Source organism: Vicia villosa, linkage group LG6 (assembly GCF_029867415.1).
Source record: "Vicia villosa cultivar HV-30 ecotype Madison, WI linkage group LG6, Vvil1.0, whole genome shotgun sequence".
NCBI classification, from domain to species: domain Eukaryota; kingdom Viridiplantae; phylum Streptophyta; class Magnoliopsida; order Fabales; family Fabaceae; genus Vicia; species Vicia villosa.
Genome location: NC_081185.1, coordinates 154,373,707 through 154,391,018, shown reverse-complemented (window position 1 = coordinate 154,391,018; position 17,312 = coordinate 154,373,707). Strand labels below are relative to the sequence as shown.

General features: G+C 36.8%; 1 protein-coding gene across 2 annotated transcripts; it reads left to right on the top strand.

Annotated features, from left to right (window-relative positions):
* Nucleotides 1–12,143: 12,143 nt before the first annotated feature.
* On the top strand, nt 12,144–16,067 carry LOC131612850 (sodium/hydrogen exchanger 1-like). 2 transcript variants are annotated; one of them, XM_058884604.1, is made up of 15 exons: nt 12,144–12,325; nt 12,455–12,733; nt 12,828–12,946; nt 13,059–13,156; nt 13,299–13,358; nt 13,449–13,495; nt 13,598–13,792; nt 14,039–14,085; nt 14,181–14,247; nt 14,337–14,437; nt 14,520–14,621; nt 14,922–15,060; nt 15,152–15,214; nt 15,296–15,379; nt 15,473–16,067. In XM_058884604.1, exons 2-15 carry the CDS (start codon nt 12,578–12,580, stop codon nt 15,818–15,820), a joined length of 1,626 nt encoding a protein of 541 aa, XP_058740587.1. In that variant the 5' UTR covers nt 12,144–12,325; nt 12,455–12,577; the 3' UTR covers nt 15,821–16,067. The 2 variants fall into 2 exon arrangements, with proteins under 2 accessions (XP_058740587.1, XP_058740586.1); XM_058884603.1 differs by having other exon boundaries at nt 12,144–12,349.
* Nucleotides 16,068–17,312: the final 1,245 nt, after the last annotated feature.

Here is a 17,312-nt window from a genome sequence, read left to right as displayed (position 1 = left end):
TAAAAGTTGTAGCATCTACATCACCCCCCTCAACATCAGAATCCAACTTGTAATTCATTTCAGCAAGTGTGATTGCAGACTTGCAATTTGTTAACTTAAATCTCTTCAAAAGTTCAAGTTCATACTTTAGTTGATGTAAAATTATACCCTTTTCAGAGTACAAAATTTTCAATCGTAAAAAATATACCATGTTTCCAAGGTCAGTCATCTCAAACTCATTCATCAACACCTTCTTGAATATGACTATCTCACTTGAACAACTCCCTGTTAGCAATATATCATCAACATAGAGACACACCAAAATCATATTGCTTTCAGAGGTATGCTGAGCATAACCCCATACTCCATCTCACATTTTCTAAATCCTTGAAGCTTGAAATATGAATCAATTTTTAGATTTCAAGCTCTAGGAGCTTCTTTCAGTCCATACAATGCTTTATCGAACTTATACACCATCCATTCCTGATTCTTTTTCACAAATCCAAAAGGTTATGACACATAAACTTTCTCTTGTAAAGGACCATTCAAAAAAGCATATTTCACATATAAATGCATCAGAGGCCAATTCCTATTTACAGCTATATCAATCACTAATATGATTATTTCATGTATAGCTACAGGCACTAACACTTCAAAGTAGTCTAAACCAGATTTCTATAAAAATTCTCTAGCAACTAACCTTGCTTTGTGTTATGCAATTGACCCATCTAGTTTTAGCTTTATCTTGAAAACTCATCTGACACTAATGTCTTTCGTGTTCTTTGAAAGCTTAGTCAACTCCCAAGTCTTGTTTCTTTCTATAGGCTCAAGTTCTTATTTCACGACCTTCAACCATACTTCCTTCTTGAGAGCTTATTCAATACCTAATGGTTCAGAGTCTACTAACATGGCACACTGAATGGCTTCTCCTTCAGAGTCTATCTCTGTATCTCGCAACATGTCAAACTCTGCAAATCTTCTTGGTATTTGTCTGATTCTTTGTGGCCTCTCAATTTGTTTATAATCTTCTTCAGATGCTGGAACAATATCTAATGATGGATTACCTTCAGAAGTTGGACCACCTTCAGAAGCATGACCACCATCAGAGGTTGGATTACCACCAGAGTCTGGATCATCATTTGAATCTGGATCAGAATCAAATTCACCTTCAGAGTCAGACTCGCCTTTAGACTCGACTTCAACTTCAGACTCTCAATGGTGAAAATTCAGTTATGATTTCACTGTAACAAACTTGTTTAAATACACAAAAACTAAACTGCCATGTAGGCACAACCAAAAGTATTATAAGCTAGCTAAGCTAAGAATAGTTTCTAGAAAAACTTCTAACTAACAACCTCACTAACTACTGCTTCTGATTAACATCTTCATAAACTTCTGACTCTAACAATCGCTTCTGAATATGAATTGCTTCTAAAAAGTCTAACAAATCATCTTAAAAACTACATTCATTGACCTAGAAGACACAACATTGTTATGCATGAGTGTTTGGATTCTCTGTAAAAGATATACTTTCTCTCATGCTAGAAACCAAAAATGTCAAAGAAAAATGGTATGAAAACACGTTAATTATCGGAACACGCTTTCTCATGTTTAACCACTTTATTCGAAGCGGTTTTGAAGGTTGTCTGTTCTATAGTAAAATATTTAGTTCTTAATCCTATTAGTGAGGAAATCCAAGTTAAGTCCACACATGCATGTTTCTCTCCTATCCAATTATACATAGTAACATCTATTGATCTCAGTGTCGATCTCCTCTCATGTGGGTCAATATTGACTAAAATAATTCATATCAAAGAATTATATATATTCACTAGGTTTTTTCTTACAAGATACATTAGTCGAAAATACTTTTGTGTTAGATTATAGGTGTAGCTAAATATTTATCTTAATGAATGTAAATTTAAGAGAATAACCTATATATTTGTAACCGTGTTTTCTTTAAACAATAGTCATACTTTTTGTCTATTTCAAAATTTCCATGTTTTATTTGTTATATTTGTTATTTTCTTTATACAACTTTATCTCAAAATTCTTCATATAAAAGACTCTTGAAGTTCAGATTAAATACACTCTCGTACTATTGAATGCCTAAACATAATTAACACTGTCACCAGCCTCACCAATAAAAGCAGGTCCCCCAATTGTTACCAAAATAAAGAGGGCAGAGCTGTCCATCACTGAGTTGTTTTTTATGAAAGAGCAGCCAGCCATCACTGAGTTGTTAGTTATCATTCATAGATGCTTGTGGTACACCAAGGAATCTGATGCTGGTGGTGTGTACACTTTTTTCTTCATTATTTTCTGAATTAACAACATGCAGTGTATACAATATAGAAACGTGTTATGTTGTGGTCTAAATAAGGTCCATGGAAAAGGAAATCTTCCAAATATTGACAGCCTTATTCTTATTAATCAACGACATGTTAATGAATTTGGGGAGACATGTCATACGTTGTTAGAGGCCAACTCGGTGTCTTTTCGTAGCTGAAAGTAGAAATCAATATATTTTTTGTTGTTTTAAATCTAGTAATAGTTATTGAGGATTTTTTTCCTCAAAAAACCATGTTTTTGAGCAAAATTCTCTACATATCCATGTATTTCTATTAATTTAAACTATTTCAAATAATTTTTTTTCACCGCAGAGCACAAGTTAATTGGATTGTCTTATGTATTGGACAAATTAAAAGACAAGTCAATTTAATTGGCTCCTCTTATAAATCAAACCAATTTAACTGGCGCCTCCTATAAATCAAGTCAATCTAATTGGCGCCTACTATGTATTAATGTTACGATGAGACGCAAATTCATCATACTTAAATGTGTTGCAAGTTTTTTTCAATCATAATAATTAATTAATTAATTAATTAAATTTTTTTAAATAAAAACTAATCATATTTAATTTAAATCGAATTACATACGAGAATATTTTTCTACACTAACGATAACGAGTATATGCCACCAATTCCACACTCCCTAGGTACTCTTTCTCGTACAGGTCTATGTTGATTTACCTGAGGTGTTTGATACAAGGTCCTTGGAGCATCATCATCACCTCATAGATCTGAATGTTGCTTGTCCCAAAGATCTGTACCTATTGTCAGATATCGACCGCCTCATGGACGGATTCTCAGATTACCGTGTGTTGAACTTCATGGATGCATACTCAGAATACAACCAAATTAAGATAGATCCCCTAGATGCTCCCAAAACTGTATTTATGTCCAATCATGGCTACTACTACTACTACTACTACTACTACTACAATGTCATGCCCTTCGGTCTTAAAAACATTGACGCCACATACTAGCGACTCATGGACGTTGTCTTCGCCCATCAGATATGCAAAACCTTGAGGTATATGTCAATGACATGATCATCAAGATGACAGAAGGACACAACCACACCGACGACTTGGAGGACATCCTATAATCATTAAGGAAGTATGATATGCGCTTGACTCCCGGCAAATGCTCCTTCGGAGTACAGGCACATAAATTTTTGGGATTCATATTGACGAGAAAAAGAATTACAATCCAGATAAATTCTAAGAAGTCATCGATATGAGGAGTCCCACTAATGTGGAAGAAGTGCAACAACTTATTGGACACCTCGTCGTCCTTTCCCGCTTCATCTCCTGTGCGGGCGATAAGACTTTCCATTTTCCGCCTCCCTTAAAAAGAGGAAAAATTTGAGTGGACGCCCAAGTGTGAAAAAGCCTTCACAAAGATCAACGAATTCATAACATCTCCCTCGATCTTCATTCGCCCGAAGAAAATATATTTCTAAAATCCATTAAAAATTAATTTTGAGTGTGTTCAATTATGTACTTTTCAAAAGATATTTTAGAATTTTTAGAAATTTATTTTACTCCCTATAAAAGTGCATTAAGAGATTCTCTAATTTTATTGTTCTATTCTTGTGTTAGGAGAAGTTTAATATTGGGTCACCTAGACTAGTGACTTGATAGTGATAACTCTATCTTTAATTTAAGTTTGAGGATAGAGATTTAGATTTTCTTTAGGAATGCTAATTTGTGTTTTTGCCACTTAGTTAATTACAAAATATATACTTGTTTAGTTGCGTGAAAATCTCAAAACTCACAATCATCCCATGAGATTTTAATTAATTATTTTATTTTATTATGAGTGGTGACATTTTTAATGGAGTATTATAAATAGTATAGGTTAATGGGTAACTACGAGAGACCCACGTTGGTTAGCTATTGTTACTGAATTTCGTGTGTCCCATACTTCTTAGCTCTTAGAGTGTCCAATATGTTTTGGTCGAATATACTTACCTACTTATTTATTAACTAGAGTGTATTTTTATAAACTTATTTCAATGCTTTTATTTTAAAAATTAATTTTGTTAAGTATATTTTAAAATCTAATTTTTAATTATGTTATATTTTTTAAATATATAATAAATAGTATATTGTAAATATTAATTAATTTAAATATCAACTAATTCAAGTGTGAGTTTATTTTAATGATTTAGTGTCTATTTGTGAAAGATAAAAACAAGTGGTAAATTGAAGAATTTATAGATAAGTTTTGACGCCAAGTTTGAGTTAATGTGATAAGGAAGAAAATAAATATTTTGAAATCATTCTAGGTGTTTCGACAAGAAGCATGTTTGAAGGAATCCTAGTCGAAGTCACCCTCGTACGAGAGGGAGATGTTGGATTGGATTTAGAAATATTTCTTAAGTTAAACGTGATTTTGACGAACAACAGCGTTGAAGGCGCGTTCGACAGAGAGTATTGAATTTGAATAAGAAATAATTGAATTTTGTCCTTATCTAGTTTCAAAAAAATACGCGTGGAGCCTCGGGATGAATGGAAGACATGCTGAGTGAAACGTGTCATGCTCTGGGAGAAAGGTCATTAATAGCAGTAATTTCGATTTAATATATATAGGGGTCTTAGTGTTAGGATTTTCGGGTGTTCATTCGTTGTACAAAATCTCACAAATACTCAAAGTATATGCTGTATTGAGAAAGAGTCACTGAGAAATATACGTGTAAACACCATAATTTATATTTCAATTTACAGTTTACTTCATATTTACAGAATCTATCATTTCTTGTAATTTATCTTTAAAGTGCCTTTTACTGCATTTCTTTTACAATTCTGCAAAGTTACGTTGCGTTAACTTAGATTAAAACAAACAATCTTAAAGACCATGAAGGTTGTCGAAGTGTTCTCACTTCAAGAAACCATAATCTAAATACAAATAGCACATGTCCTAGGATTAATTGATTGATCCTGCAAGTAACCCATTTTGTTGGAGACCAGAGAATTGTTTACCAATTTTCACGATAAACAACTATTCGTTGACAATCGCTTACCAAAGTGTTTAAAAATGGTAGTTGTCGATAAACATATATTAAAATGGTGATTAATTGTGGTCAAAGTTATGATTAGAGTAATAGTATGAAGTTGTGATTAATGGCGATTTACGATGGTGGGTGGATAGTGGGTAGAGTGGTAGTTAATGATGTAGTCATCAAAAGTAAATGGAGTGGTAATCAAAGAGAGTAAGAGTGGTGATCGATGGTGGTTAGTGGTGGTCGCCCGCTGATTAGAGATTGATGTAATGGTGATTGATGATGATCTGAGTTGAGGCTAATGACGGTCAAGGCTAGATTAAAAAAGAAAATTTCTTTACCCACCTCCCTATGGGGGGTCACCCCCAGCGAAATTCCCAAACTACCCCTGCTTCGGAAATGAACTTTCGAAGCGCTTTTTTTTTAAAAAAAATTTCCTTGATTCGGAAGTTCATCTCCGAAAACACCTCATGGGGGGTGCGTTCGGAGATGAACATCCGAAAACACCTCATGGGGGGTGAATTCGGAAGTTCATTTCCGAATTATGCAGAAACTGTGTTTTTTTTTATGTTTTTTCTTAAACGCAACCGCATTTTAATTAAACGTTACCGGAAAATAAAATAAACAATAGATAGACTGAAAACACTAATATGATAAATAAACAAAAAAAAATACTAATATGAAAATATTATATACAAACTGAAATAAATAAAAATAGTGTGCTAAATATACAATCCAAAATCAAAAAATGAATAAACCCCACCACTACTGGGTGTGCCTAATCCGCTCACCTTGGGCCCTCCTCTGCCGCCTGTACCCCGCCGCACGGCCCGCATCAGTGACGATGATCTCCATCACGGCGACTGCCTCTGGTCCGCCCTGATGAATGACACCTCGATCCAACGCGTCCCGCCCAAGCATCTCTATCCGCTGGCAGATCGGAAGGAGATCAATGGCGTGGTCATCCTCCGCCTACCGGTTCTCTAGGATCTCCTCGTGTGCTGGCCTAGGAGCGCCGGGAACGTCGGGTCTCAAGAGAGGATGGGACACCCGGTAGAACCATGTGACGTACCCCTCCACACTGTGCCAGTCCTGGGTGACCCGCATGTGACGGTACTCCTCCGGTACCACATGATGCTGCCACTCCTCCCATATGGCAGTGAGTTGCACTCTGGTCACTGTGTCAGGAGCAGCCTCGAAGGGTGACCTGGGTATGATCTGCACGAACCCAAACTGCCGCATGCACCGCTCCGGGAGATACCGGACCATGATGCCGGTCCCGCATGCCAACCAGCCTGAATATAGAGCAACCCCGTCGAAGGGGACAACCTGAGCATAGTCGGCGAACGGCCTCCAGGTGACGTCGTCGTGCATCGTGCGGTCCAGGTACAGGCAGTATGGTCCCACCGCATCGTTCCCCCTCTGGAGGGCGTATCTGGCGGCCCTGGGCATGGCGTCAACGTACGCAGGATCGATGTGGAAGCCGTGGATGCGGGAGAAGTAGGAGATGATCCAGCTCTAAAACACAAATACGATAATGTATTAAAAATAAATACGAAACATAAATAAATAAATAAATACGAGAATGTGTTCAAATCAAACGTACCGTAAGCAGAGTGCAGGATCCGACCAGCTGCCTCGTCCTCCAGTTGGAGGCCTCATTCAGCTTCTGGTAGAGATATGCCAGAGTAGCTGCACCCCAGTTCCACTGGTGAACGGTATTCAGGTCCATGAAATAGCGGAGGTAGGTCACGTCGACGTACCTGGCGCTCTTGTCCACAAAGCATGCAGCGCCTACCACATGCATGTACCAGCACCGAAGAGCGCAGCCGCGGTGATACTGTGTGAACAGCTCGTCACCCGCAGCCTCGGCCTCGGCAGCCGCGTCCAGATGGTGCTCAAAATAAGTCTTCAGTGTGGTGAACCGGATATGAGGCCCAGATGTCGTGGCGCACTCAAAGTGAGCAACCTCCTCCTCCATGCCCAGATAGAGCGTCATCCACTCGATGGCCTCGACCCTCTGGATCCGGGAGTGGTCCAACAGCGGCCCCCTAATCGGCAGGTGGAGAAGACACTGCACGTCGTGCAAGGTGATCGTCATCTCCCCAACCGGCAGGTGGAAAGATGACGTCTCCTTGTGCCAGCGCTCCACAAATGCCCCCTGCATGCCGGTGCTAATGGTGGTGTACCCGGTCATGCAGAGCCCGCTAAGCCCTGAACCTCGCACGTGGTCATTAAACCACTGAGCTGCTGGTTTAAACAGACCGAAAATCTTCCTGGAGTGGTTCACCATTTTCAATGGCTCTCTCTCCTGTTAAAAAACACAAATAAGCGAGAAATAAACGGTAAAATTATAAAAAATGGTGACAAATAAACGGCTAAGTTAAAAAAAAATACCTCTCCCTCCCAGATCCGCCGAGCGACGTGATCCTGGTAGTGAATCAGCAGGGAAGTGTCAAAAGGCCCTCCCGGAAAGCTATCCACCTCCTGCTCCTCCTGCTCCTCCTCCTCCCCGACTGGAGGGTCAACATCCGGTATGACCTCCTCCTCATCCTCATCCTCCTCCTCTCGCTGGCGGGAAGAAGATACCCGAGCCAGCCTACTCCTAGAGCCTGAAGCAGATGAACTCTCCACCAAGTCCTGTGGAACGCGGACCCGGCGTCCCCGTCCCTGCCCCCGTCTCTGGGTCGACGCCAGCTGCGCCGCCGCCCGCTCGCGTCTAGCCGACGCAGTCTGGGACTCTCTCCCCTGTCTGATGCGTGCTGGCTGGTCTGACATGATCCTGTAAACAATCGAAATCGATTAATATGCGAGACAAATGAAAAAACAAAAAAAAAATGAACTTCTGGTACAGTTCGGAAGTTCATTTCCGAAAACTGGGATGGAGGTGTTTTCGGAAATGAACTTCCGAAACACCCCCACGCAGAGCTTCTCTGCAACCTCCAATGGCTGACCCAAAAACCTAAACCAAATCCATTTTTTTGCCTACTAAACATCCTAATATCAGTACTAAGCTATCTTAATGTCATTTTTTCAGATTCTAAACACCCTAATATAGTTTAATCAAATAGATCTAAAACTTGAAAAAACAATGATAAACTTACCAATTAGTGTTTAATGATGAGTTTGGTTGAGTTTGGAAGAAGAGTTTGGCTACTTCACACTTGCTTCTGCAGAAATTTCGCCTATGGAAGTGTTTGATGATGATTAGGGTAAATGATTTGGGGGAGGGGGAGAGTTCTGCTTAATCTGCAGAACGCGTTTTATTTCGGAAGTTCATTTCCGAAATTGTAGTTTCGGAAATGAACTTCCGAAATAAGACATTTTTTTCAAAAAAAATGCGCTTTCGGAGATGAACTTCCGAAAACACCTTTTTCATGCATTTCGGAAGTTCATTTCCGAAGTCAGGGGTATAATGGGGTTTTCACCAGAGGTGGACTAGAAGATAGGGAGGTGGCCAAAGAATTTCTCTTAAAAAATGTATTAACTTGGAGAAATCACATGTACTATATGTTTTAAGATGGTGGAGTATACGGTAGAGTGATAGTTTGTTGTGGTTAGAGGTGGACGAAATGGTAATCAACCACTATTTTTAATTTTACTATCATTTCTTGATAATAGAGTGGTTATGGTTAATATTAATTCGAGTGGTAGTCACAATCATCTTTGAGGGCATGCAAGTGGACACCGCACATGATCTCAAAATTTTCAAAATTAAACTATAAATAAATAAGATTTTGTAAATTATTTGTCAGGTTAAATCTAGATTAAATAAGATCTTTATTTATTTTGTCATTAATAAATTATAATTAATTTACACATTATCTTAAAAAACTTTAAAAAGTTGTGATAGCGGTGGTTTGAAATATTATAAATAGAAAAAAATAGATATTAGTTCAACTTTATTTTAATCGAGCCTATTTTAATTTTAAAATTCAAAAATCAAAAACTCACAATCACCCATTAGCAATGGTGACATAGTGGATGGAGTACAAACAATAAATAATGTACCGAAGATATGTTACTCTGAGAGACCCCCGTTGGTTAGGTCAGCCATGGTTTACTAACTTCGTGTCATGTCCAAGTCATTAATTAATTTCGTGTCATGTCAACTCGTCAATCCCTCTCCGCTTTTAAAGGATATTGCTTCTTAGACTGTTCATTTAATTAGAGGTTATTTGATTTAGTTTTGATAAATCATTTTAATTTTAAAAATTTAAAAATGAATTTTGTTAACTAATCTAATTTTACAAAAAAATTAAATGATTTTGTTTAACAAGTTTTTTAAACTAAAAGATTAAAACAAGTTTTTGAGAATTTAACTTTTAATTTTATAGATTGATAAGAAAAAACAAAATAAAATTATATATTTATAGATTTTTAGTTTTACTATATTAAAACAAATTAGTAATATTACACATCTTTAAAATATAAGAAAATATTTTCAGTTTAATATTTTTTGGTCTCTTAATTTAAAAAATCACATTGATTCTTTAGTTTTTTAAAACACAATATTTTAGTTATTTTCTTCTGGTTCACGACAAATTTAATGACTCATTTTCAAAATTAAAAAATTCATTGTTAATTTGATCAAAAGAATTAATATAATACATTTAAAGAGTTAAATAATTTATATAATTTTTTTTTTAAGTTAAGAGATTAAAATCAACACCTATGTCACATATATAAAAAAAATATTAAATATACTTTTTAAGAATTATTAATTCATAAATATCAACATCAATTAATACATAAATAAAATAAATTATTTTAATATCACTTGCTTATAATCATTTAACTCAATTTTATTAGAGAATTTCTTTAAAGATCCCCTTCTCTTCGTGGTCACCCGTGGCGAATTTCTCAGAATGTCCATTTATTTCGGAAATGTATCTCCGATGTTAAAAAATAGGTGTTTCGGAAATGCATCTCCGAAAACTCTTTTTTTTCACTTAAAAAAATATTTTGGAAATACATCTCGGAAAAACAACATTACGGAGATGCATTTCTGAAAATAATACGCGTTTTACTGTTCAAACAAAACAACCTCCCCTCATTTCCATTTTACCCTAAATATTTGAAACCTTCAAATTACTACTCAAGCATTTGCAGAAGCACCAAAGGCTACTTCAAAGACCATCAATTTACTATCCAAAGGCTCATAGGCCACGTCTAAAGCACCTCCAACAACACCACAAATCTGTAAGTTTTCAAAACATTCAATTTATGATTGAAATTGATATTAGGGGTGTTAGAAATTAGTATAATGTAATACATTTAAGTTATTATATGTCACTGAATACGTTAGGGGTGTTAGAAATTAGTAAAAATTTGATTTTGATGCATTAGGGCAAGGATTTCAAGTTCTGCAAAAATGGTGTCGCATGGGGGTTTCAAAAGTGTATTTCCAAAAACATCTCCCAGACCAGTTTCAGAAATGTACTTTCTAAATTTACCCAAAAATGTTTTTTTTTAATTTTTTTGAGTGATTCGCATTCTTATGAATTTCAATTTTTTCAGAAAAATGGCAGGCAATCCCGCACGACTTAGACAGGGCAGAACGCCTAGACACGAGTGGGCGGCGCTTCTGGCATCGACGCAGGGACGGTGTAGAGTACGAGTACCCGTCTTGATGGATGAGGCCGGTTCCTCATCTAGATCGAGGAGTCGGCTGGCTCGGGTGTCTTCTTCCCGGCAGGAGGAGGTACGGGAGGAAGAGGAGGAGGTGAGACATCGGGATGATGAGGAGATACCTGATGTTGACGCTCCGCACGGGGAGGGGGAGGAGGAGGAGGAGGAGGATGGCTTCTCGGAGTGTCCTAGGGACACTTCCGTGTTGATTTCCTACCACGAACACGTCGCTCGACGTGTCTCGGAGGGAGAGGTATTTTTTTTAATTTAACCGACTTTATTATTTAATCGTTTTTTATTTAGCTTTTTTTCCACATTTTCTTCACGGTCTAATTAACAATCCTTTTTGTTGTAACAGGAAAGGGCCAGCGGATAGAGATGCTTGTACGGGATGCACTGGACCGAGGTATCATCGCGCGCGGTGGTCCAGAGGCGGTTGCCATCGTGGAGAGGATGATCGGTGAGGCGGGCGGTGCAACAGCATATACTAGGCAGAGGAGGTCCTAGGGCGTTAGGGTTAGACATACCCAGTAGCTGTTGCCTGTTTATTTTTTAGTCTTGACTTTTTTGTATTCAGGTTGTATTATTTTGACATCTCCGTACGCTGTTATATCTCCAAAAACACTCCCCCATTGGTGTTTTCGGAGATATATCTCCGAATTATTAGAAAATTAAAATAAAAAAAAACTTTAGATTACATCTTCGAAACAGGGGTATTATAGAATTTTCGCTTGAGGTTCTCCCCATAAAAGGGTCTACAAAGAAATTGTCTTTTATAATATCTCCAGAGTTACCTAAGGCAATGTAAAAATAAATATATGAATTATTTTATAAAAAGTTAAAATATCAAAATCACAAATAAGTTCGTAAATAATATTTTTAATACATTTTTTTTCTGTCTTAAATTTCAATATTCTTATAAAGGTATTCTTTTCGATAAAGAAACAAATAGTAATATTTATATTTTCTTTTTTTATTAATTACATTTATTTTATGTGTTGTTCTCCTTGAAATTTTTTAGAAAACAAAATATATTTTCAATTTTAAATTAAAAATAATAGAATAATACTATTTAATTAAAAGTTAAAAAAACATATATTAGAAGTATGATCCAAGAACTACAATAATAGGTATGAGAATTTATATCAAAGCTCTAATAGGTATATAAATGAAAGAGGCTTTCTGAGTTTCTATTACAGTACGTGATTCCCGCGTTACACGCTTCTTTACTTTCCAACGTTTCTCTTCCTTTTTTCTCCGATTTTTCTTCTCTTCCTCTTCCTCTCTTCTCTTTTAACAAATATCTCTAAACTCCGTTTAACGTTCCACTCACCGTTTTATTCTTTTCATCTTTTCCATTATTCTAGTACTTGTTTCTTGTTTTTTGTTGGTATGATTCTGACATAACAGAAACATGCGTGTCTGTTTTTTTGTTCATTTTTGTTATAGAAAATCTCACGCACGTGTTTGTTTATTTGTCTTCTTTTTATTGCAGAAAAGAAAATGTGCTCTTGTTGCTGTTAACAAGATTAAGATCTATATGGAATTGGCTTGTAAACTGTGCATTTGATTGCACAAAGTAATTATAGTAGTTTTCATTATTGAGAGGGTTCAGAAAATGTCTTCTGAGTTTCTTAGAATGTTGAACACTTCGGATTATGCATCCATTATATCAATGAACCTATTCGTAGCATTGTTATGTGCTTGTATAGTCATTGGTCATCTTCTCGAGGATCATCGCTGGGCTAATGAATCTATCACCGCTCTCCTGATAGTAAGTTTTTCGTAATTTACCAAGTTCCCGGTCCAACTGGTTGAAATCTTCGGTTAAAATATTGATGAATTTGATGTGAATTTGTTTTGATCAGGGTCTTTGCACTGGTGAGGTTATTTTGTGGATAAGTCGCGGTAAAAGCTCACATCTTCTTGTTTTCAGTGAAGATCTTTTTTTCATATACCTTCTGCCGCCCATCATATTCAATGCCGGGTAAATTTTGTTTTGCGACATGTTTTTTCTGTGTTTGTTTGATTAAGAGTAGACTTGAAATTGAAAGAACTTATATATTGTTAATTAGAGATTATGATTTGGACTATTTCAGGTTTCAGGTGAAAAAGAAACGGTTTTTTGTTAATTTCATGACAATCATGATGTTTGGTGCTATTGGTACATTGATAAGTTGCAGCATCATAAGTTTTGGTAAGTTTTTCTCTTTAAATGGATCCTAACCTTTATTAATTTATAGAGAAAACTCGGATAGTTGCGTTATGAAAACTGTTCTTATCCTTGTTGAAAACGGCCTAATTCTGATCTGAGTTAATTTTTTGAAGCATTGTTTCAGGTGTAATACAAATTTTTAAGAGACTGGGTTTCAGTGAACTCGATCTAGGAGACGCTATAGGTAATTACTAATTACTACCTTTACATGTCATGTAGCAACTTGTCAAATGTCAAATTCTGTTTGTGACTCACTTTTGAAATAATATTTCAGCAATTGGTGCGATATTTGCCGCGACAGATTCAGTCTGCACATTGCAGGTTTGTAACAATAATTTGTGTCTCTCTCTATCTGCCAAAGCAAGTATAAGGTGTCAATGCTAAGTACTGAATTTTGAAATGATGGTGGTGATGATGATGCAGGTGTTAAACCAGGATGAGACGCCTTTACTATACAGCCTTGTATTTGGCGAGGGTGTTGTGAACGATGCTACTTCAGTGGTGCTTTTCAACGCAATCAAAAGTTTTGATCTTGAACGACTTGACCATGGACTTGCTTTGAAATTTTTCGGCAACTTCTTGTATCTGTTTATAGCAAGCACCATGCTTGGAGTTTTGGTAACTAACTATCATGCTCTCTTTGATTCCCATGTAGACATCACAATCTATCTTTTTTATATAGGTAAACGTTAGGAAGTTAGTGAGTTACGTTAAGTCTCAGAAACTCTCGAATAGTACTCATTCGATGTCCCTCAGTTCACCAACCGAGTTAATTGCTCGGGACATAGACACAAGCTATCTATATCAACACGAGCATTGATATGTGCTTGTGACTCGGGTGTAATGTGTTTTCTTGCCTTGCAGGGTGGTCTACTTAGTGCTTACATTATCAAAAAGCTCTATTTTGGAAGGTATGTATTCTATTGGTTTATAATCGAGTTGGTAATGCTATGTAGAATCTATTACAATTTTTTTGGAAGTTGAACAAGTTTGTCACTCATTGTAGGCACTCAACCGATCGCGAAGTTGCTCTCATGATGCTAATGGCATACCTTACCTATATTCTAGCTGAAGTAAGTTCTAAAGAACTGAAGAAATATTTTTGAACTTTGCATATTCCATCTAATCTATAGTTTCTTACATAAATCTACATGTTCTGCAGTTATGGTATCTGAGTGGCATTCTCACTGTATTCTTTTGTGGAATTGTAATGTCTCACTATACATGGCATAATGTGACAGAGAGTTCAAGAATCACTACCAAGTATGCATATTCTAAACTCTTGAAGCTATATTTGGATCTATTTGGGGTAGCGAAGTAACCCTATCTATCTTTACTTTTACAGACATTCATTTGCAACCTTGTCATTTGTTGCTGAGACATTTCTCTTCCTTTATGTTGGTATGGATGCCTTGGACATGGAAAAATGGAGATTTGTTAGTGATAGGTATGTCACATGTCCTCTTTAACACTTCTTAATAGTAACGAAAGACTGTTGAAACCCTTAGGGGTTGGCCTGTTGGTAAAGGCCTGTGTCCTGGAGAGTGTGCTTCTCTCAAGGTCTCAGGTTCAAATCTCGTTACATGCTAACAAACTTTGTGTCAGATCAGTCCATTCAGAGCTTTGCTCTGGCATTAAATGGGCCTAGCACGTTGGGATTGGTTCCCTTGAATTAGTCAATCCCAAGGCCAGATACCAAGCTTTAAAAAAAAACGAATGACTATTGAATATTCTGATTTCATTGCAGACCTGGGACATCTGTTGTTGTGAGTTCAGTATTATTAGCTCTAGTTCTCATCGGAAGAGCAGCATTTGTTTTTCCCTTATCATTCTTATCCAACTTGACAAAAAACTCACCAAATGAGAAAATAAGCTTTAGGCAACAGGTATGGCTATATTCCTCTCAGCAAGTGCTCTTTTTTTAGATTTCTTGAGTTATAAGTTATCATCACAAGCCCTCCGTTTTTATCGTTTTAGGTGATTATTTGGTGGGCTGGTCTTATGAGAGGTGCTGTTTCAATGGCACTTGCCTATAATCAGGTAGAAGCGTAATTGAACGATTATAATTTATAACATAAACATTTATCATATAAGTACTTATGTATAACCTATGAAATGCAGTTTACTATGTCGGGGCATACTCAACTGCGATTCAACGCTATCATGATCACAAGTACCATCACTGTTGTGCTTGTCAGTACAATGGTAAGGGACATGTTTCCTTGTTGTATTTTTCTGTCATATTGAGGTTGTCTTGTTGTTGTGACTACTAACATAATTTAATTACAATTTTTTCAGGTGTTTGGTATGATGACTAAGCCACTGATAAGGTTCTTGCTTCCACTCAGTCCCGTTCCAAAACGGAAAAACAGCATGGCGAATCTTGATGATACTTCACCGAAATCAGTCACAGTGCCATTCCTCGGAGATAGTCAAGGTTCTGAAGCTGATATTGATGTCAACGATTTTCACCGTCCAAGCAGCCTTCGTGATTTACTCACCACTCCAACACATACCGTTCATCGGTTATGGCGTAAGTTTGATAATGCAGTAATGCGTCCGGTTTTTGGTGGTAGGGGTTTTGTTCCTGTTTGTCCTACTTTGCCGAATCAAAATGACGGCCAACCGCAACCGCAACCGCAGTGACAATGAGAAGAAATTAGGATAAGAAACATGTAATTTGTAATGTAGAATAGAATGTGTGAAAATCTTTTGAGATCTGCTCAAGCAGGATGTACTTGTGTAAGAACAACAGTTAGTTTAGTTAGGACTAGTTCTATGGGTAGTCAGAAGATGTTTGCCACAGGTTATGTATTTTGGCATTGATAGAGTTGATTGCGTAGGTTGTATGATATATATGAGGAAATGAAAAGATCATGATGTATTATCTCAATATATCTAATCTATTATCTATTCTTCTATATTAAATCTGAGTAGTGTCTTATTATCTATTGATAAACGTGCCATTATTTTGACAATTTATTTTCTTACTTCTCACATTTTATCAGATAGAGGGGTTGGGTTCAAAGCTTTTGTTTTCTAAATGGGATCGGCCTCAAGGATGTTGTCTTCCAAATTATGATTATGGTGATGCAAATTGTTCATAGAGGCGTGCAACTTTGCTATGGTTGTCGGAGCTGCTGTCAACTGAAGTCGTTGCTGCTTTGTTCACCATATTGGAGGGGATTGAAAAGACAAACGACGAGTTGGTCGTTAGATATAAAGGTGGTTCATGTCAGTTTTATTAGGGCTTCAAAGTGGATGCCAATTATACTTGCTAAAAAAGTACAATGAATAAAGTCCTGTGTTTGTATGGTGTTTTTGAATATTTTAGTAGTATTTATGGCTAGTTCAAATAGGGTGGTGGTGAGAAGTTGTGTATGTTTGTTTCTGATGAAAAATTGGATTTCTCTCCATCCTTGAGGCTTAGATATTTATAAAGGTCTTTTGGACATAGAGCAGAGAGTTGAAGACTAGTTTCTTTCACTTCTATGACTAGAATATAAGAGGATACTTGTTCTCCATGTAATCATGGGAGAAACGGTTTCTCGTATTAACTCTCTTTAGTCAGTCATGTATGGACATCTCTCATCACCCACGTTTACTGGACAAGTGAGGGTTACTTCGGCTCATTCGGGCGACCTGCCACAGAATCAGGGTGGCCTTATGCAATTTGCCGAGCATCCTGTGGCTTCATGAAGTGACTCGCCTCTCGCCAATGTGATTGGCTTTCCTTTCTTCTTCATAGATTATCCATTCGTAGGGCCTAATAAAATTATCTCAGTATAAAAGTGGAGTATGGATCTCGGTCTACTAGAAAAAAATTTAACGGGATTTTCCTAATCAAGTGTTGAATGAAGTATTTACAAATAAGACATTTGTCTTTGCAACGAATCATGAGATCTTGAGTGAAGGAAATAAGATCAGAACGAGATAAGTTAGAAAATACCTCATGTTCTTCGTCTGATTCTGAACGAGAGCAAGATTCAGATTCTGCACCAGATGATGTAAGAGTCATCAACGTCAAATTTGCTTCTCCTTCATCTTCGTCGGAACTTCCTTCATTATCAAGTTCATCTCATGTTTCCATGAGACTCTTCTTGAATTTATTTATGAAGTTGCCCTTCTGGAAGCTTCC

Coding starts and splice junctions, on each gene's coding strand:
- LOC131612850 (XM_058884604.1), top strand. CDS start 12,578: ATGTCTTCTGAGTTTCTTAGAATGTTGAACACTTCGGATTATGCATCC. Junction 13,496..13,597: donor ATTCAGTCTGCACATTGCAG/GTTTGTAACAAT, acceptor ATGATGATGCAG/GTGTTAAACCAGGATGAGAC. Junction 15,215..15,295: donor TGGCACTTGCCTATAATCAG/GTAGAAGCGTAA, acceptor TATGAAATGCAG/TTTACTATGTCGGGGCATAC.